The sequence below is a fragment of the Balaenoptera physalus genome, assembly GCF_965194825.1.
Source record: "Balaenoptera physalus genome assembly, chromosome: 13".
Taxonomy (NCBI): Eukaryota; Metazoa; Chordata; class Mammalia; order Artiodactyla; family Balaenopteridae; genus Balaenoptera; species Balaenoptera physalus.
Genome location: NC_138892.1, coordinates 62845071 through 62867110, shown reverse-complemented (window position 1 = coordinate 62867110; position 22040 = coordinate 62845071). Strand labels below are relative to the sequence as shown.

The 22040-nt window shown below is 46.0% G+C and overlaps 1 protein-coding gene and 1 long non-coding RNA gene across 3 annotated transcripts in view; one reads left to right on the top strand and one right to left on the bottom strand.

The window, feature by feature from the left end:
* Positions 1–4242: 4242 nt before the first annotated feature.
* Positions 4243–14382, bottom strand: LOC309641492. The gene is made up of 2 exons (XR_014252636.1): positions 10294–14382; positions 4243–6243 (listed from the first exon to the last, which is right to left on the bottom strand). It is a non-coding gene; the product is annotated as an uncharacterized lncRNA (long non-coding RNA).
* ACVR1B (activin A receptor type 1B) overlaps positions 9079–22040 on the top strand; it is a 34253-nt gene continuing 21291 nt past the window's right edge. Inside the window, exon 1 of one of the 2 annotated variants that reach the window (XM_082421415.1) lies at positions 9079–9276. In XM_082421415.1, the coding sequence (XP_082277541.1) occupies positions 9186–9276 (91 nt within the window). In that variant the 5' untranslated portion in view covers positions 9079–9185. The remainder of the gene's footprint in view (positions 9277–22040) is intronic. The other variant, XM_082421411.1, reaches the window with a different exon arrangement.

Sequence of the window (22040 nt, the reverse complement as noted above, 5' to 3'; positions counted from 1 at the left end):
TTGCCCGGTGCCTGGCACAAAGACACTCGAAACATGTTCCAGGATGAATAAATGATGCCTGGATCCATGGATTTGCTAGAACATAAAATGATAACAATAAAGATAGTCCAGCTTCAAATGGCAAAATCAGAACTGGGTGCCCCAAAGTTAGTATTTCCTGAACATTGGGAGGGAGATGGAAGTGGTAGGGTTAATGATCTGTCTGAGGAAGGAGAGGCTACACACCCAGGAAGGGGGAAGGCTTCCTAGAGTAGTCAGGCTCTGAGCTTGTTCTGAACGATGGGTAGAACTCCTTGACCTGGGATTCTAGCCAGGAACCCTAGGCTACAAGGATTAACACACTCAAACCAGTAGAAGTGAAAAAAGAGGATTTCCTGGAAAGATACATGGGAGTCTCAGAGAAACTGGTAATGGGAAAATATGGCCAGATCTCATGGGGTCTTGAAGACACTGGACTGGGTATGTGTGGAGGACAATTTGACTGTTAGAGTGGCTGAGGCTGGGGGTGCGTGTGCACAAGCACACCTTGGTGACCACCCCCAGCCTTCTCCCTGCCTCAGCTCCATTCCATTCTCTTCTCCTAGCTCATCCTGATACCACATGGTTTCCAGTTACTACTCTGTAGCTCCTGCCACCATCTAAGTAACACAGTTTCTACGCCTCCTTAGTTCAAATGCTCATGAAAGAGAAGCTGAATAACTCAGCCAGTCTATTTACTACTTTCCCTTGGTTCAGATGCCCAACCCTGGTGCAATCATCTGTGGCCAGAGGGCAGACCATGTATTCATCTAGGAGAAGGGGGTGTAGGCAGGTGAGAGCTATACACCCTTGTAATCCACATGGAAAAAAAGGGAGCAGGGGTTGTCCAAGCAGGGGGAAGACTATGACTGAGGACTTGGCAGGTGTGCTTGCAAGTGTATAAGTGTGTAAAAGGGGGAGGGATTGAGAGAGAGAGATAGAGGAGCTAGGATGACAGGGGAGCTGTCAGAACTGGGATTAGCTGGGTGATCTTGGGCAAATTATCTGATCTCTCTGTACCTCAGTTCTCCATCTCTACAATAGGGTGAACAGTAGTACTGCTCCCACGGGGTTGTTGTGAAGATTCAATAAATAATCCACAAAGGGCTCTTAGGAGAGTACATGGTCAGTCTCTGTATGCTATTTTTATGTGTAGGGGAAGTAAGTCTGGATGGATATTAAGGGCTTGTCGTGTAGAGGTCTTGACTGCCAGTTTTGGTTTTGCCCTGGAAAAGTCATTTATCTTCTCTGGACCTCAGTTTTTCCATCTGTAAAACAATGAGGTCAGACTAAATAATCTCTAGAAATCCCCCGCAGATTTAGAATGCCATGCTTTTGGCTTGGTGTCATGGGCAATAGGTAGCCCGTATGTTCTCAGGAAGGCAGATGACAAAGTGAGAGGGAACATGGGTTTGCCATGGCATGCCTGGTAACTGCAGGAAGGGTGACCAGGAGGTGGGGAGGTTACAGCGCTAGCAGTATCAGTGGTGTATGATATAAGGCTCTGGATGGGGGCTTCTTTAGGGGCATGGAGAAGAGGCGGGTACAGATAGGCAAAAGCTCAGAGGTCCACAGCAGAAGGAGAATGACCAGGAGAGCCATCCTGCTTGGCCACTGGGCATGTCCGGATAGAACTAATGTATGAATCATCAAGGCTGAGGGCACCGGGCCTGTTTACCAAGGAGGCACTGGGGTGGAACGAGGTCAGTGTGGGGGTTATAGTAATCTACAATCATGCCATGGCCTCTGGAGCAGAAAGTGAGGGGGAAAAGCCTGGGGAGGGTTTTTTTCAAGAACAGCAGAGCTCAGCACCATCCCATGGGGCCCCTGAGCACAGACTGCAGCCGCTGACTCTGTCAGGTCCCTAACACTGACTGGGGCCTTCGGGATTCTCAGGCCCATAACAATGCCTCTAGCCAGCCTCCCATCCTTAGCCACCAGCCACATCACATTCCTGTCCCTTCCATTGCCTTAGCTGCCCTCCCTCTGCTTCCCTCAACTCCCTGGCCCACCCGTTCTCCCACCAGACCCTGTACCGCTTCCCCCACCCCTTCAGCCTCCAAACATCCCCTCTTCAGCTCCCACTCTGGGATGCTGAGCATTTCTGGAAGAAACTGTACCATCAAAGAGGCTTGTCATGACCTCAACTTAATGTTCGGCAACTCTGGCTGGGCCCCAGAGCCACCCTGGCAATTACCTTCTGCTTTCCTATGTTCCTGGACACCATCCCATTCCCCACAGTGGCTTTTGCAAATTCTCCCTACTCTCTTCAAGCATGTCCTCCATCATATGCTATCCTGCCTCCTGACCATGTTGTATCAAAACAGGCCATGCCCGAAACTTGACTGAGAACATCCAGGTGACCCTCTCATGCCTATAAACTTCCTTTCACCTCCTCCTCCAGCTTCTGGCTCCATCACTTACTTCTTCTTCTTCCATATTTTTGAACTCTTCCTGGCTCCTTTATTGCAGTCTAAGTTGCAATCTCTCCCTTCTTATTAAAGCAACAAAACACAGCAAACACTTCTTTGACCTTGTATATCCTCTGGAAATCCCCTTTTCTCTCTTTCTCTTCTCTAGTCTAGAAATCTGTATTTTTAATTTGGATTATTTAGCCCATTCATATTTATTGTATCGCAGATGTATTTGAATTTACTTTCACCATCTTATTTTGTGCATTCTATTTATCTCACCTTAATACTATCCTTTTTTTTCCCCTTTCTTGCCTTCTTTTGGATTGCTTTTATTTTCTTTCTTTCCCCCCTTTATTTATTTATTTTAAAGAATTTATTTATTTATTTATTATTTATTTTTGGCTGTGTTGGGTCTTCGTTGCTGCTCACGGGCTTTCTCTCATTGTGGCAAGTGGGGGCTACTCTTCATTGCAGTGCGCGGGCTTCTCATTGCAGTGGCTTCTCTTGTTACAGAGCACAGGCTCTAGGTGTGCGGGCTTCAGTAGTTGTGGCACACGGGACTCAGTAGTTGTGGCTCGGGGGCTCTAGAGTGCAGGCTCAGTAGTTGTGGCGCATGGGCTTAGTTGCTCCACGGCATGTGGGATCTTCCCAGACCAGGGCTCGAACCCGTGTCCCCTGCACTGGCAGACGGATTCTTAACCACTATGCTACCAGGGAAGCCCAGGATTGCTTATATTTTCTTATTCTATCTTTTTCCTTCTCTTAACCTGGAAGTTATATAGTCTGTTTCTCTTCTATTAGGGAATATCTGACAATTTGTAAAGTAGGCATGAATTCATACATAATTTATACATTTTTTAAAGACATTTTCTACAAGTATATAATTCTAGGTTGACTGTTATTTTTCTCTCAGCCCTACTTAATTGTTTTTGGATTTTTGACTACATAGATTATATTTCTTGGAATTTTGTCTGTGAGAATTCCTTGTAGCCTGAGTTGAAGGTGGGTCCTCTAGAGATTATTTGCTCTTCTTTCTTCCAGGTACTACCACGGGGTACTACCAGCCCAGGCCCACTTGAATCTAAATAGTGTATAGTTTTTCAGACCACCCAGGTAGCGTTAATTTGGAATGAAATTAAATGATGCAGGCCAACTTGTAGTTCGGAATTCTCAGGGAAGATTTTCCCCTTTTCTCACTCAGAACCAAGGTTCAAGTCAGGCAGTTTTCCTGGCAGCCTCCTGGAGGAGTGAATTATTTCTAGTTCATCCTTTGACCGAGTGTCGTCTTATCTCTTGTGGGTCTCAGATTTGAGCAGAGGAAGATTTATTAGACTCCCACACCTTGGGCAGTCCTGGACTTTCTCTTCTGCCCCCTGCATCCTGCTCACCTTCAGAACACCAAAGTTCAAGTTCACCTGGTATACAAATGCTCTCAAGGTGAAAGCCAGCTTTGGTTCTCTGCTTTCCTCTCTGTTCCTTAGTTTTTGACTTGAGTATTCTTCACTTTCTTGCTACTTTACCAAGCATTTTGGGTTGTTTCTTTAGCAGAAATTTTGCTCAGGGAACCTGGTCTATCATTCTGAAGGAAATTCAAATCTCCCCCTCCCATCACAGCCAAGTTCTTTTAAAGAACAGATGACACTCGGTCTTTTTTTTTTTTTTAATTCTTTCTTTTTCTTTCTTTCTTTCTTTCTTTCTTTCTTTCTTTCTTTCTTTCTTTCTTTCTTTCTTTCTTTCTTTCTTTCTTTCTTTCTTTCTTTCTTTCTTTCTTTCTTTCTTTCTTCCTTTCTTTCTTTCTTTCTTTCTTTCCTCTTATTTTTGGCTGTGTTGGGTCTTCGTTGCTGCATGTGGGCTTTCTCTAGTTGTGGCGAGCGGTGGCTACTCTTTTGTTGCGGTTCTCAGGCCTCTCATTGTGGTGGCTTCTCTTGTTGCGAAGCACGGGCTCTAGGCATGCAGGCTTCAGTAGTTGTGGCACGCGGGCTCAGTAGTTGTGGCTCGCGGGCTCTAGAGCACAGGCTCAGTAGTTGTGGCCCACAGGCTTAGTTGCTCCGCGGCATGTGGGATCTTCCTGGACCACGGCTCGAACCCGTGTCCTCTGCATTGGCAGGTGGATTCTTAACCACTGCGCCACCAGGAAAGTCTGACACTCAGTCTTTCTAAGCTTTCACCTCTCGTTCACTTGTAGTCTCCTGAAGTTAGGCCTCCACTCCACCTTCCACTGAACCTGCTCAAGTAAAAGTCACCACTGGGTTTCAAGTTATCAAATCCTAGACATTCTTTGTTTCCCAACTTACTTGACTCCTTCTCAACATTAGAAACTACTGATCTCTTGAAACCCTCTCTTGCCTTGGTTTCCATGATTCTGTTTTTTTCCCAGGTTCTTTTCCTATTTCTCTGACTGTTTCTTCTCTGTCTCCTCTTTCCTGTCTTTGTTGCTGTACTTCCAGAACTACTGCACACCCCTGAGCTGTCTGCATAACTATGATATGCTGCTGATTTCCAATCAACAGCTCCATGGCTCCAGGTTCCTACAAGAGGCCCTTCAAACTCAGTATGTCCAATGGGGAGCTCATCATCTTTTCCCCAAACTTGCTCTTGCTAATCTGCTGAATTAGCCACCAAGCAGCCAGTCACCCACATCAGATTATACTGGAAACATAATGGGCTTCTCTGTTTCCTCCTCACTTCTCACATCCAATCAACCTTGTAGTTTCTACCTCTTTAAAATCTCTTGAATCTATTTTTCTTTCCCATCTCCATTGCTGCTGCCTAGGGTCAGGTCCTCCTCCTATTTTGTCTGAGCTACTGGCTCTTTGGTTTCCTTACCACCAAACCATCTGCACAAAGTTCAAGGTCATTTGGTTCAACAAAGTGGTCTTTCTAAAATACAAATATGATCACTTTACCCCCCTGCTTAGAACCCATCCAGGAATACTGGAGAAAAGGACACTTCCATGTGGACTTCCACATCTGTCTCTCTCTCCCACATTACCTTTCAGCTCCACCACCAGCCCCCTTCACCCTGCACCCTCTGCGCGTGCCTCCATGCCTAAACATCGGGCAATTGCACCTTGGTATCTTGCTCATACTGCCCCCTCTGCCAGGAATAATCTCCCGTCTTCCCCTGCCCCACACAAGCCTGTCTATCTAAGGAACACTCTTAGATCTTCCAGGAGTCAGCTGGAGCATGGTCTCTTCGTCAAACCTTTCCCACCTCCTTAGCCTTCCAGAGTTGCACCATCCATGCCGTTCCTGAGTCTCCCTGCTGACCCTTTACAGGTGTGTTATAGCATATATAATATGTTGTGCTTTTTTTCACTCTCATCTCTATTAGATTGTAAATTTCACGGGGGCAAGGACCATGACTTATCCACGTTTATAAGTTACGCCTGGTGTACTGCCAGTGCTCAATATGCACTTGCAGAATGGATGAAGATGAGCTATTGTCTTCTTGCAATTAATGACCCTGCTGCTCACCAAGGCAAACTGTGCTGAATCCCCCAGGAGATGGAGTGTCTTGGTGTGTTGTAAATAAGATGGCAGCTGTAACACTGGGTGGTCTAGTCAGTGGAACTTGGGGAGTAAGACTTTTTCCTGGAGAAGTAAATCCTGGTAGCTCTGGGGAATCCCATGACAAAGGGACAGAGAAAGGCAGATGAGTAGTTCGTAGATGTGATGTGGGTCCAGTCCTAAGATTCAGGAGGCTTACAGAAATGGATGCTTTGCTGAGGTCTTCAGGGATGGGAGGAGAGCCAGGCTGTGGGAGGCAGCACAGGGAGATTGGGCGGTCTGTCTCCGTACTGCCTGGGACCTAAAAGGGAAGGTAGATGCATCATCTGGTAAAACTCTGACTTGAGGAGATGTTGCAAACTCTCAGGAATAGGGTATGAGGAGTATAACGCACCCCTCCCCGACCCCTTCAAGTCTAATTTCCCACCTTCAGCTGGCTCTTGAAAACCAGTCCCTGGAAAAGCATGAGATGCTGTGATGTTGAAGAAGCACAGGACCAGGAGGCTGTGGCTTCAACACTTAATTAGACGTGAGCTTGGGCGAGTGGCTTACCTTCCTTAGGTCTCAGTTGCCTCACCTGTAAATTGAGCACACCCTGACATGCCTCAACCACTTCATAGGATTATAGTAAAGATTAAATCATCATCATCACAATAGCTTTTCTTTTTATATCACTTCCTAGGTGGCAGAGACTGTGCCAAATGCTTTAAAGACAGTATCTTCATCCATCCCCACAATATCTCTATGAGGTAGAACTAACATCAGTTCCAATTTACAGATGAGGGAATTGAGGTTTAGGGAGGTAAAATATCTTGTCCAAAGTCAAAGACTATCAAGTGAGCTGGTATTTGGTCTGTGGACCCAGCGTTCTGATTCCCTGGGCTGTACCTTCAGCTATGTGACTGCCCTTGTAATTTAGGAGTAAAGCAACCACAGGTCCCCTCTGCGACTCTTGGTCTTGCAGCCACAGTGGCAGCACTTAGCAAGGTATAAGGAAGGACAGTTCCTCTCCCTTGGTCTCAGTAATGTGCTCCTGAGGGGTCAGCTTTCCCTTCCCAACTGCATGTGTTGGTGAATGTCCTGTGTTGAATAGTGTGCCCCCAGTATTCATGTCTACTCAGAACCTGTGAATGTGATTTTATTTGGAAATAGGATCTTCACAGATGCAATCAAGTTAAAATGATTTTAACTCATACTGGATTAGGGTGGGCTCTAATCCGATGACTGGTTGGAGTCTTTATAAGAAGAGAGAAATTTGGACACAGAGATACAGACACAGAGGGAAGACAGCCATGTGAAGACAGAGGCAGAGATTGAAGTTATGCTTCCACAAGCCAAGGAACACTAAGAATTCTGGGAACCACCAGAAACTAGAGACAAGAAAGGATTCTTCCCTAGAGCCTTCAGAGAGAGGATGGGGCTTCTGACACCTTAGTTTCAGATTTCTAGCCTCCAGAACTGAGAGAATAAATTTCTGTTCTTTTAAGTCACCCAGTTCGTGGTACTCTGTTAAGGCAGCCCTAGGAAACTAACACAGTAAGCTTACACTGTGCCCACCACAGCTGGGAGCCCTTAAGGGTGGGTGGAACAGAGTTTGGGAGACCAGTTAGATAAAATGGAGGGGGAATGCCCATTTTGGGGGCGTGAGGCAGAGCAGTATAAAAGTAAGGTGTTTGCTCATCCAGCTACTGACCCTTGTGTACATGGTGCCTCTGTAAGACTTTGCACACGTGTGTTTGTGTGTGAGTTGTGTCTGGGGAGTGTCTCTACAGTCCAGTTTTTTTCTTTATATGAGGAGGGGTGTTCTTCAGGTTTGTGACAACTTCAAAGGTGGGGATTCCATTTGAGAAGCTCCCCTCTACCCCGACTCCCACCTTTGGTCATCCTCTCCACCCCTACATCTCAGATGATGAAACTGTGCTTAGAGAGGTTAAAAAGCTTGCCTAAGTTTTCATGTCACTTAGTAAGAAAAGGAGATTTCAGATTCAGAACTCTGGGTCCAAAACCCTGTCCTTTTTGTGATCTCAAGCGCTTTTTCAAGCTAAGGAAAGTGAACTCTTTTCAGAAAGTTATGGGTGATTCAGTTTACCTTTTATAAGCATTTTTTTCTAAATTTGAAAGTAACACTAGCTTATTTGTAAAATATTTAGAAAATACTGAAATGTTTACAGAAAAAGTAAAAAATTATTCTGGTGATAACTACTGATAATATTGGCAATTTCTTTTCAGTCTTTTTTCCATGCAGATATATAGTGTCAACAAAATTAGAACAGTACTGTAAATAGTTTTGTACTTTGCTTTTTCATTTAACATCTCATGGACATTTTCTCACTTCATTATTTTTACAAACATAATTTTTAATTACTAAATAATGCTCCATCATATGGATGGGCCATAATTTGTCTTCTATTATTGAGTACTTGTTTCCAGCTTTTTACAATGATGAACATGCAACAGTTAACATTTCTCACAAATATTTGTCCTCATCTCTGTTATTTCTTGAAGACAGGGGATAGGGGTATGAATATTCTAAGACATTTTATACATAATGCCAAATTGTTTACCAAAAGGGTTCTACCTACAGCAGAGTGGGAGTGCTTCACACGGCACCCTCACCAAGATTGAGTACTGTCATTAAAAAGCCCCGGTGTGTTCTGAAAAGGGGCATCCCATGATTCCATCACACAGGTGGCTGTGCGTCCCGCGGATCGCAGAGGGGCCACTTGGGGCTGGGAGACTAGTTAGGAGACGGTTGCGACGATCGCGATGGGACGTGACGGGAGCCTGAGGCTAAGCAGTAGGGATGAAGGGAACGGGAACACGCACGGCACTCGTAGAACATTCGATGCGGGGGATGGGGGTCGGTGCCGTTAAGATCACGCTGCGCTGCGGGGAGCGCAGGACAGAGCAGAAGCCGCGTGTCCGGCTCGGCCTCCTCCGCGCCGCGCTCTGCACCCACGGGTGAGGTTGGCCGAGGCGCGAACCCCTCCCACCCCTTTAACTGGGACACTCCCCTTTAAGGCGGGCGCCCGCGCGCACCCGGCCCCGCCCTTCGGGGGCGCGCGCGGCGGCCGCGGCGCCGGCTCCGCCGGGAGCGCACGTGCCGGCGCCGGGCGGAGAAGAGGGAGGCGGGAGTCGGGCAGCGGGAGGAGGGGAGGCGCCGGGGGCGCGCGCGCGCGCGCTGGGCGCTGCTGGGCTGCGGCGGCGGCGGCGGCGGCGGCGGTGGCGGCGGCGGCGGTTACTATGGCGGAGTCGGCCGGAGCCTCCTCCTTCTTCCCCCTTGTTGTTCTCCTGCTTGCCGGCAGCGGCGGGTCCGGGCCCCGGGGGATCCAGGGTGAGTCCCGGGGCGGGGGCCGGGATGGAGAGGGCCGGACGAGGGCGAGGCCTCGCGCCGCGGCCCCTGGCTACAGCGCGCCCCCTCCCCACGCACTCAATATGGCCGGGCGGGGGGCGCGGGGGAGTCGCGGTGACCCCCAGTCGGCTTTCCCCGACCCCCGAGGCGCGGCCGCCCAGCCAGGACCGAGCTCACGCCGGGCCCCTGGGGACCCGATCCCTCCTCCCGGCGAAACTGGATTCGGGGAGCTCTCGGGGGTCGCGCTCCCAGCACCCCCATGTTCCATAGAGAGGAGTGCGGGCTTCCTTCCCCAGGATTTGGAGGTCCACGTTTCTGCCCCTCAGCATGTCCAGGGGCGGTGGTCTTCATTCCCTCCCTCCAGATGCTCCTGGGGGGCGCCTTTTCTCCCGCCAAGATTGTGAGGCTCGGGCGATGGGGTCTTTGCCTCTCCGAGGTATCCTGATGTTGAGAGTCCTTGCGCACCTCAGATGAAAGGGGAGGGGGTCTCAAACCTTTCCTTGAGCTCCTGCGCTTGGGGTGCCTCTTCCCCTCCCTCTCCTTCCTCTCTAATGTTCTGGGAAAGCGAGTCACATTTCCCCTTCGCGCAGTCCCTTGAGTTCAGTGGGGCCAGCCCCCCCCCGCCCCACCTCCAATACACATGCCCCGCGGAAGCTCTGTGGAGGCAGTGGGACCAACAGGGCCCTAAACGTTTTGGGAGCTTGGCTTTGGAATCTCTCGAACCCTAGGAAACCTAGTTCCAGAACAGTTAATCTGCATCTAGGTGTATTTGCTTTTCACCTCGCCTCTCCCACCCTACCCCAGGGGGCCCATTCGCTTCGTCACTTTGTGGATGCCTTTCAGGTGACATCCTAGAACCTGCCTCCCACCCCCAAGATCATTTAAAGACCCCAGCACTGGAGCGGCTCCCGGCCCTTGGGCAGGATTTATTTACCTTCCTGCACAATCCCTCTCCCCAGCCCTCTCCCTGCACACTCCCCCACCTCACACACCCCTTACCTTCCAAACCCCACAGGCTTCTGCTCCCTGGTAGCACCCACACCCTTCCCGCTGCAGAAGTAGCCCCTTTCTGTGGGACACTCAGCTGGGTGTCTTGTTTGTGAGGCTTTGGGGGCTTGAGGAGAGCAGATGAAACCCTAAAATATTTAACTTAAGCGATTCGTCTCAAATGCGTGTTGGCATTGGGGTAGCAGATGAAGGTTATATTTGGCAGTTATATTGAAGTGATTATTGACCCACAGATAGATCTGGGAGAGCTGATCAGGTCTGTATTGGCTCCCGATGTACAAAGCCTGCTGCTTTGACTTCTCAGCAGCCCCTAACCTTCCAGCAGTGGGAGATCAAATGTGTGTTCTGGGGCTCTCTTCTCTCCACTAGAAAGAATGGTTCTCAGGCGGGTTCTGGCTTCCTTCGTAAACCAGACAATCAACAAAAGACCTCATCCCACTTTGGAGTCTAAAAAACAAGTTCATTACCTCCAGCCTTGATATTTGTTCCCAGTGGTGCAGCCTGTGCGGTGGGGTCTTTGTTCACAGGCTAATGCTTCTGCTAAGGCGCCTCACGCGTGCTCCTGGGTCTCGCTGCTCTGTGGCATAGGTAATGCGCCGTGGGGTCTGACAGACATGGTGAAGGTGTATGAACACAGCCTGACACTGGTGGTAAATTAATGGTTTTCATGAATAATGTTTGCTGGGCCTTATTACGGGCCATGTTCTTGGAGCGTGTAACACGATGTTATTTCTCTAGTAGGGTAGTAAGCAAGGAGACTCAGTCTTCAGGTTTGTCATTTTACATGTGATGAATAAATCTTTAAATTCCTTCCATAGGAATTTTTATCCTGTTCCTAATATGTCCAAGATTTTTAACAGCCGTGTCCCTGTAGGTTTGGTTGTAGTGTCTGGTGGGATATTTCTTGTTGTGAGCCTTGAACGTTTAATTGATAATCCAGCTGGTTCTGAATGGGGCAGAGTTCATTTTCTGTAACCTTCCTGAAATGGATGTTGTTGGCGTGAGGATGGGTGGGCATAATAGGAAGTTGCTTTCTTTTTTTGGTAAATTGGAGATTAGGTTGTGTGTCCAGCAAACATTCTCGAAGGCCTTTAAACTTGGCCAGACACTACAGTTTTTTCCGGGACACATCTAGTTGCCAATAGTGCATGCTACAGAGACCACTGTTGCAAAAGGCTTCAAGTAAGACATCAGTTCTGGGAAAATAGAGGCTGTGGGATAACAAGAAGTTGATTGCTGTCGTCCCCTGCACTTCCTCTGTTGTGCTCCTCTAGGCGGGCTGGAGGAATGGCAGAACCAGCCAGCCCTGATGCCTGGTGCTTGGACAGGACATGAGGGCAGCAAGGGGTCGGTGTCTGCGTTAAATAGTGAACTCACGTCGACTTAGTACAAGGCCAGTGATAAGAAGCAGGAGCTCCAGGTTATAAACAGCATCGTTTGATAGGTGGGCCATGTTTTAAGGCCTGCCTTTGGCATTTTCACATTAGTACTTGAAAACGTAAAATTGAATTAGTAGCAGGAGAGCATGATATTTATTTCTTAAGACAAAAGCAACAAGGGAGACATTTGAGGTTCTGATAGGAAAATTTTTAATTTCTGTGAGTAAACTAAAAATTTAATTTCAGGCCAAGTCTTGTCATTGTGTTGAGTGGACACGAATTCGAACTACAGTGAAAGTGAACTCTCATAGAGAAAAAGAGAATCTCAGATTAGTTTTGTTAAGAGCTCCGGGAACAGATGTGATTAAAACAATAAAATGGCTACTCTGGTTAAAGGTTAGAGCCAGATGGAGGGAGGAGGCTGGTTTCCAGTCCCTGAACTTTGCTCCCTTGCAGGTTGTCCTTGAATAAGGCACTTACTTAACCTTTCTGTGACTGCCTCAGTTTTGCCTCTGTAAAGTAAGGAACTAGTCTGTGTCGCTCTTATTGGGACATTTGTGAGACTGACTTACTGATAGCCAGTTGGCTGGGAGGTATTTTTAGACACAGTTTCTGACTTCAGGGACCAGGCAATGTTGGGTTACTTTTTATCTTATGGGGCAGAATAATTCTTGGGATTGATAGAAGCATCGCATGTCACAGTGTGGTTAATTTCTTCTTCTTTGTGCATTTTTGTGGACCCGTTTCAGATTTCCTCAAGTTAATTTCTGTCTCTTGACAGGCCCTTACATCTTAGGCCGGGCAGCATACCTTTGCTAATCAAAGGCAGTCTGGAGGGAGTGACCTGCTTTAGGCTTTATTGGTTTGGCAACGTTTTAATTCTTACGCAACTCCGGGTATGTTTATGGCACTATGTAAATGTTACATAAGAACATGGAGGCTGAGAGGTGGCCAGAATGGTGCCTGTGAACACAGGAAGGTTAGACTGAGGACTTCATCTGAAAGGACCTTGGGAATCTGCAGTCAGTACAGGAAGAAGCTGCACTTCATTTTTGTCTAAAAACCTTTTTAGATGATTGTGTCTTTCAGGTGGACTACTGTGTTATAAATAGGTTTATTCTCCACCGGTGAGCTAATTGTAACCTTGCTACCAAAATATGAATCAGGAGATGATGATGAGGCGTGCTGCTTCTTCCAGCATGGCCTGTTGAGGCTGCTTGTTGCATTTTGGAACACGAGTTGAATCGCGTCGCAGTCTGTTCTCATAATAACTCAGGAGTACGGGGTGTTGAGGTGGAATGGAATTCTCAGTCCACGGTGCTTGAGATCTTCTTTATTTCTGAAGGTTAAAGTAGAATACTGAAGTGGCTCTTTTGTTTTAATTTTGAAATCCTTATTGTTTACTGTTCAGTTTTTGCTCAGAGCAGCCGTGAACATTAATTCTGGAAGCCCGCCTCTTTGTCTCGAGTTCTTGTGCTATTTGTCTGTTACAGTAGGGTTGATGTAAGAGGGTCTTATCTCATTTTCCTCTCTGTATTCATAAGAAGAAAATCCTGGAGTCCTCTTGCTCCTCAGTTCCCCCCGATGCTGGAAGTGCTGCGGGCCTCCGGAGCCCATCAGTTCCGCCTGGACTAGGAGTGTCCAAACCTTTGAAGGGAATCGGCTCCGGAGCCGCCAGTCCCCGGCCGTCTCGGCTACATTTCTGTCACTCTGCAGGGGCGGCATCACGGCCAGGTTCGAATCCCGCTCTCGGGTTTTGCTCTCCTCAGCTTCTCTCTCTCACACGTGGTTCAACCTGCGGCTGGGCCTGGAGGCAGCATCTCTGCTCTTGCCTGTTCTCTCTGCTTGCTGGCTTTTCCGTCGCAGATAAATACCGCTCCAGAGTGTAGCTTTCTTCTTCCTCTGTAGAGTCTCGGGAGCTTGGTGCAGCTGTGCGGCTGCCGTCCCCAGCAGTCTTACCTGCCCACGAGTGTCTGAGACGGCGCCGCTTCAGGCAGCTCTGGTGTTCTTTTTGGTTTTCTTCTCTCTCCACTTAGTCTGAAGCCTGAATTTGTCTTGCTGAATATTTTGAATTTAACATAATGAAAGTAACTGCCTTTCCCTTTAAAGTATCAATCCCCCTAATATTTACACAATTACATATAGGAGATTTCTTTATTCATTCGGTTGGGTATGTGCCTGGAATGGTTCTTGGCATGAGGAGGTAACAGGGAACAAGATGGACAAAAATCCCTCACCCTCATGGAACTTACTATTGCAGTGGCTCAGACTGAAAATAAATGAGTAAACACAGTTATCAGTCATGAGGGCTGTGAAGGAAGTAAAACGGGATGGTGTGCTGGAGTGCGCTGGGGGCTGCCACTTCACATCCCTGTCCGCTTCATTGTTTCATCTGTAAAATGGGGCTAATCCAGTCAGGTCGTGTTATTTGCCGTAACTGTGTTCTGTGAGGCCCACTTGAACACAGGATTAGCAAATACTGGACCACTGCTCCCAGGGGAGCAGCTACAGGGTTAGGTCCCTGCAGCTGCTGGTCACACGTTTTCATCAGCTGATCGGTACATAACCTTGTGCTGTTCGTGTTTCTGTTTAAAGACACCTCATTTAATTTATATTGTTGATTCATTAACATTGAACTCAGGGCCAACAGCACTATAATGCACGCCTGGATGAAGCTTATTCAGTATATGTATTTTCTTTCTCGTAAGGCACGTCACTGTCTTCTCGAGCTTCAGAACACTAAGCTACTGCTCTTGGGGGCTTAGTGAAATCACCAAGAAAAAACACAAAAAGACAAAAAGCCTGGCACTGAACATACCATGAGAAGGACACGTATTAACAGTATGAGCTGAAACAAGAAGCCAGAGAGAGCATTGCCTTGTTCAACCTCAGTGGGAACGTGTGCATTGGGTGACTCAAAGTTTTCACCACTCTGCGCATGTCTGCAAATGACCATGAAAGCACTGAGAGTATTGATTTTGGGGTTATAAATAAATTTTAGCAAGTGGGCAGATTCGCAAATACGAATCCATGAATAACGAGAATCAACTGTATTTTGTTAAAAGCCATACGATGATTGTGGCAGAGAGAAAATTATATCATGTGGAATTCCCAGGATTCCTGAATGGTTTCACTGAACCAAAAGTTTAATGTATACAGTTAGAAGTCCCGTTTCCAGCCTGTGAATAAACTAAACAGGTATATATACGTATATCGAGTACTGCTATGGTGATCTAAAGGTTCCTTTAACCCTTGAGCACCTACCATATACCTGGCACTGTCGTAGGTGCGGGGATACAACAGTAAACACAAGGAGACAAATGCTTTCCTTGGTGAAGTGTACCTTCTGGCTGGTGAAATAGACAAAGAAATAAAATACAAGGTGATTCTGTCCACCACAGCCCCTCCTCTGCTCTCCTCTCCCCAAGTTTCCTAGCCTTAGGTATATACACACCTTTTCCCAGTTACTCAGTCACACATGAATGCAGGTAGTACAGTTGACCCTTGAGCGACATGGGTATGAACTGCACGGGTCCACTTATACTTGGATTTCTTTCAGTAAATACAGACTAGAGTACCGTACGGTCCAAGGTTGGTTGAATCCGTGGATGCGGAACCACAGATCCAGAGGGATGATTGTTATGTTATACTTGGGTTTTTGACTCCATGGTGGTCAGTGCCCCTAACCCCTGAGTTGTTCAAGGGTCAACTGTATTGTGAAGGGGTTAAATCAGTGCACCTCCAGATAGGCAGGCTATCATGGTGGGCCTGACCTAATCAAGCTAGCCCTTTGAAAGCAGAGCATTTTCTCAGCTGATTGCAGAAGAGGAAGGCAGAGATGCTCCAACTGGCTTGGAAGAAAGTAAACATCCATGTATGAACTGCCCATGGGAGCCACATGAGCAGGAACTGCAGGCTGACTTCAGGAGCTGAGTGGTCCCTGGCCATCAGCGAGGAGGGAAATGGGGGCCTTAATCCTTCTTCCACAGGGCATTAGAGTTTGGCAGCAATGAGTGAGTTTGAGAGAGGTCCCAGCCCTAGATGAGAAAGCAGCCCCAGCTGACATCAGTCATGCTGTGCCTGGACTTCTGACCTACAGAAACTGTGAAATAGTAAATAGGTGTTGTTTTTAAAAATGTGTGTGTGGTGAGTCAGATGGTGATGTGAGGAGAAGGAAAACAGGAGAGGGAAATAAGAGCTCTCTCCCAAGATGGGCTTGAGGCTCCTTGAGACCTGGTACCCTGTCATGCCATGGATGGACCTTGCATGTAGAAAGAAGTCCTTTGACCACATGTGGCTTTCACCTACTGCCTGTTACCTTTTCCTAGATATTTGTGAGTGTTTGGAGGAGAGAGGAGATTGTGGATGCTTTGGAGATAAGTCTTTTAGATGGTTTTGATGTTTTGAGTTGAGGAATCTGTGAATTGAAGGATATTTTTTTAAATAAGTATTTGTGCTGAACCTGCCTTACCCCAAATCTTTGCGTATTGTCTTGGTGTATGTTTGTATACATTACATTCTACACTTGTAGTAGATAAGCTTGAATCAAATTCAGTCAGTGTTCATTCCTAATATGCAGGGCCAAGCTTAATGTTGAGAGGGATTCTGAGGAACGAATCTGTCCTTGACATTGAGACGTTTACACACAAATTGATTTCTGCTTGTTAGAAGAACCATAAAACCAGAAAGAGCTCTGACCCTTCTCATTCACTAGGATGACAGTAGTGATAAAAGCATCTGATTTACTGAATGTGTACTATCTACTCAAGTGTTACACTGAGCGATTGTGCTACATTGCTTACTCTGTACAACTATTCTCTGAGGCACTCTCATCCCCATTTTACAGATGAGAAAACTGGGACATAGGTTAAGCAGTGGGCCTAAAGTCTGTCTGACTCCAAAGCACATGCTCTAAATCCTGTACTCTACTATGTACTGTAATGACTATTAAAGTAGCTTTCTAACCAGTCCCTGCCTCCTGTCTCTCCCTTGTCATCCTTCCTATCACTGGATTTAACTTTGGAAAGTGCACCTTCTGTGTCACTTTTATGTGGCCTCCAGGATCAACTCCAGACCCCTTAGCCTGGCATCACAATCCATGCAGTCTGGCCTAGTCTCCCTTACTGCCCTTGTCTGTGACTGGAACCATGGCATTGTTGTCACATCTATTTACTTTGGACCTAACATGCCTTGTGCTTTTCTTGGTCTTGGCCTTCTCTTCTTAGCCAAATCCAAATCCAGCCATCCTCCAGTGTGGGACCCACTTTGTCTTCCTCCTATCCCCCAGCCAGTGACTCCATCCTCTCTGCTTTTCTCTTTGGTCCATATCAGTGGTATAGAGGTTCACACTGGTTTATAGTTTTCTGCTTCTCCCACTCTCCCTTCTCTACCCCCTAAAAATTGATGCTAGGAACTACCTTATTTTTCTTTATATGTCTTTGTCCTATCACAGAGCCTTGCGTATTTTAAGTACTTAATAATTTAATTGAATTCACTCATTTCTTTTCCATCCTCTCAGCAAAATCCTAGGTAAATAATTCTAGTTCTGTCCTGCTGTAATTTTATTATCTCCTGTATATACAGTTTTTATCCCAGTCTCTCAAAATGCTGCAAACATTTGTGAGTTACTTGGAACATCCTAATTACACTTCCTACCTCACCTCTTGCATCTCTGTTTATTCTACTCTGTTTATTCTACCACCTACCCATTTTATTCCAGCCAGATGAACTTGATCTCAACCTCATTAGTTTTATTCTCCGTCCTGGTTGATTTTGTTTTCTCCTTCATTGTCCCAGTTGCCTGAAACAACCATTCCTATCCCTCTTCTCCCTCAAAACTGTGATGTACACTGTGGCCTCTCCACACATCCATAGTATAGTAAGTAGGTCAGGAAGCAAATAGGACTACCACTGATAAATACCCTCCCCTGCTCTAATGAGCCACGAGTGTGTCTGCTTAAGTACAACAAAGAAAGAAAACAGAATGGTTGTACACGTCAATATAAACTTGTCAGTAAAGGAGAAATACCAAGTTGCTAGTAGGCAGTCTGAATGTGACGGCTGAGTCTGTACATTTAGGTCCCAGGAACACTGGACATGCTCTGTCATAGTGACGCCACTCCTTCCAGCTTTACCTTGACATTCTCCTGGGCAGCAGGTGGGCCCTTGCTAGATGTTCAGGCATTTACAGTCAGCCGTAAATTAAGTCACAATGACAGGTCTCCTTAGCATAAACATCAAACGTCTTTTTTGAGTGAGAACAAAGCTTTTATTCTCTAGACCTGAGGCTTAAGGGTGAACTTGTTTAAACAGCTCTCTGGGGTTGGGTTTGTCTCCAAGTAGAATGTCAGAAAGGCAGTTTGTAGAATAGATATAGTGTGGAGCTGGCTTTTCAGACACCTTTCTCTTATGCAAAACCCACTCCGAGACCTTTTCCCAGATTGAAATTAAATACCAAGCTTATCAAATGTCTTATTGTTAAATCTGTGCGTTTTTTCCCCTCGTCATACAAATAGCTTCCTTTATTAAGTCAGTTACATTTTTTTCATAAGTGCTTTTTACCAGTATACTTTTTGGATGTTTTAGATACCACCAACTACACGTGTAAAATTTGACTTTATTATGGCTCTTGGGTACTTAAGAGTTTTTGTTTTGTTTTATTTTAGTGTAGTTTTACAATCTAATTTTGATGACTGTGAAAGCTGGAAATGCAACTTGAGTCTTTGTTAGCAATAGCATCTGATTGCTGTGTTTTAATGCAGCAGGACTTTTCTGCCTGGTACTGTGTCAGTTCCGCAGCCTCACCGGCTGTCTTCCACCCCCACCTTGGAGAAACAAACATTACCTCTACTTTGTGATAGTTTAGTGCCAGACACCTCCATTTTTAAACCCAATTCAAGATTTTCATAAACATTTTGGCAGTTGTCTAATTCAGTAGTTACTGAACAACTTTTTTCTTTCTTTTTTTAAAAAAATTTATATTTAGCCGCGTTGGGTCTTCGTTGCTGCACGCGGGCTTTCTCTAGTTGCAACGAACGGGGGCTACTCTTCGTTGTGGTGCACGGGCTTCTCGTCGCGGTGGCTTCTCTTGTTGCGGAGCACGGGCTCTAGGCACGCGGGCTTCAGTAGCTGTGGCTCGCGGGCTCTAGAGCGCAGGCTCAGTAGTTGCGGCGCATGGGCTTCGTTGCTCCGCGGCATGTGGGAACTTCCCGGACCAGGGCTTGAACCCATGTCCCCTGCATTGGCAGGCGGATTCTTAACCACTGCGCCACCAGGGAAACCCTTTTTTTTTTTCTTTCTGTCTTCTTAAAGCAGTAAAACTCTTTCAAAAATGAAAATGTAGACAGGTATATAAAACGGATAAAAGCATGTCGACTCTGGCAGAGCCCCTTCCCTGTCACATTGCTAGGCTGAGATCTACTGAATGAGATTTATTAAGCGTGGTGCTGTTTGCTGCTCACTGTGCTGGATACCAGTGAGAAAATGAAGAAGAGAAGGACGCTGGTTCCCTCCTTTAGGAGTTTACAGGTTCCTGGGACATCTGAGAGCCTAGGGACTTGGGAAGGACACTGTACCTCCATTTTTTTTGGTATGCTCGTGTTAGGTTTTTGTTGTTACTGTTTTGTAATTGAGATTATATTATACATACTATTTTACAGAGATTTATGGTATTTTAAAAATTGTGGTAAAACACATATAACCGTTTTTAACCATTTTAAAGTGTATAATTCAGTGGTGTTAAGTACCTTCATAATGTTACACAAACCACCACCACTCTCTAGTTCCAGAACTTTTTCTTTACCCTGAAGGAAACCCAGTAACCCATTAAGCCAGCATTCCCCATCTTCTCCCCCAAGCCCCTAACAACCACTAATAATGCTTTCTGGATATTTAATATAAATGGACTCATACAGTATGTGGCTTCTTTCAGTTAACATAATGTTTCAGAGTTCATCCACAGTGTAGTGAATATCAGTAGTTTATTCCTTTTTATAGCTGAATAATACTCCATCATATGAATATACCACATTTTGTTTATCCTTTCTATGTTTGGTGGACATTTGGGTTTCCACCTTTTGACGGTTGTGAATAGTGCTGTTATGAACATTTGAGTGCAAGTTTTTGTTTAAACACTTGTTTTCAGTCTTCTGGATATACACCTAGGAGTGGAATTGCTGGTTATATGGTAATTCAATGTTTAACTTACCGAAGAACCATCAAACTGTTTTCTGTAGTGGCTGCACCGGTTTATGATCCTACTGTCAGTGTATAGGGTCCCAGTTTCCTCTGAGTCTGCACCAACACTTTCTTATGGCCTTCCTAGTGGGTGTGAAGTGGTTTTGATTTACATTTGAATTTGAAATTCATTTGCATTTGAGATGATGTTGAACATCTTTTCATGTACTTTTTGGTCATTTGTATATCTTTGGAGAAATGTCTGTTCAGGTCCTTTGCCCATTTTAAAATTATTTTTTGTCGTTGTTGAGTTTTTTTTAAATATAAATTTATTTATTTATTTATTTATTTTTGGCTGCATTGGGTCTTTGTTGCTGCACGCGGGCTTTCTCTAGTTGTGGCAAGTGGGGGCTACTCTTCCTTGCAGTGCAGGGGCTTCTCATTGTGGTGGCTTCTCTTGTTGCGGAGCCCAGGCTCTAGGTGTGCGGGCTTCAGTAGTTGTGGCTCGCCAGCTCTAGAGTGCAGGCTCAGTAGTTGTGGCACACAGGCTTAGTTGCTCTGCCGCATGTGGGATCTTCCTGGACCAGGGCTCAAGCCCATGTCCCCTGCATTGGCAGGCGGATTCTTAACCACTGCGCCACCAGGGAAGCCCTGTTGTTGTTTAGTTTTAAGAGTTCTTTACATATTCTGGGTGCAAGACCATTACTAGATACGTGATTTGCAAATATTGTCTCCCATTCTGTAGGTTTTCTTTTCACTCTTTTGATATTGTCCTTTGAGACACAAACATTTTTTAATTTGGTGAAGGCCAATTCATCTCTTTTTCTTTTGTTGCTTGTGTTTTGGGTGTGGTGTCTAGGAGACTGTTGCCAAATCCAAGGTCATGAAGATTCACCCCTATTTTCATTTTAAAAGTTTTAGAAGTTTTCAAATATAAGTTTTAGCTCTTATATTTAGGTCTTTGAGTTAATTTTTGTATATGGTGTGAAGTAAGGGTCCAACTTTGTTCTTTTGCATGTGGATTTCTGGTTGTCCAGCACCGTTTGTTGAAGACTAGTCTTCCCACCCCCAAGATGTTGTAGACACTTTTGTGGAAAATCAGTTAATGATAGATGTATAGATTTGTTTCTGGACTCTCAATTCTATTCCATTGATTTATAGTCTGTACTTCGGGGAGTACCATACTGTTTTGATAACTGTAGCTTTGTAGTAAGTTTTAAATCAGGATGTGTGAGCCCTCCAACTTTGTTCTCTTTCTCTTTTTTTTTTTCTCCCAAGATCATCTAGGCTATTCAGGATCACAGAGTTGTGTAGAATTGTAGTCTTTGTTCTATCCCAAGTAAGCTGTAGGGAGTTTGGATAGGGTCCACGGAAGAATAATTAAAATAATCATGGGTTGTAATAGGCTGTTCTTATCAGTTTGGCCTGTGTGATGGATGCTGTCATCTGGTAAGATGAGGGCTCAGAGGCAGCTTGTGATCAAGTTGTAAAATCATGAAGAGGAAGGGTGGCACGGGCTATTTGGGCACCACATTTTAGCTCCTGTAGAACTAGAAGGTTGCCCAGTGAAGCTTGGAAGAGGCAGGTTTAGTGTCCCTAAATGGGACACCGTTCCACGCTAAATTGATGAAACTTACCATCCCCAAGGAGCATATACGTAAGCTAAAAATCATAGATACTGTAGCTTTAAAACGTTCGTGGACCTTCATCTCCCAGGACAAAGGTGGGTGTTTTGCAGCATGCCTCTTACCGTTTGAGGTCGGTGCCCCCACCCTGCTCCTCCCACGTCCTGTTCCCCGGTGATGTGGATTGAGTGGCTGTGAGTTTAGTCCTGGATGGTGGTTCTTGGGAATTTCCAGTGAGCAACAGCCTCACTGTATCCTCCTAGAGTATGCCGTGGGCAGGAGAGAGGGGCCTGCGGTGGGGTTGCCTTTGCTCAGGCCCAGTGTGTTAGTGCCTCCATAACATGCAGTGAGACAGAGTCTGCCCAGGTTGGGACTTGTCAGCCTTCCTCCAAACACAGCCTGTCTCACAAACCAAATTTGCTTTGACATCCTACCACAGACCGCCTTCTAATCATACTTTGGAACCACGTTCAAATCCTGCCAAAATGTCTTTAGTTCAGGTTTGACTAGCTTGTTAGTAACAAAATGCTGTGCTAGTGAGAATTTCACTCTGACCACT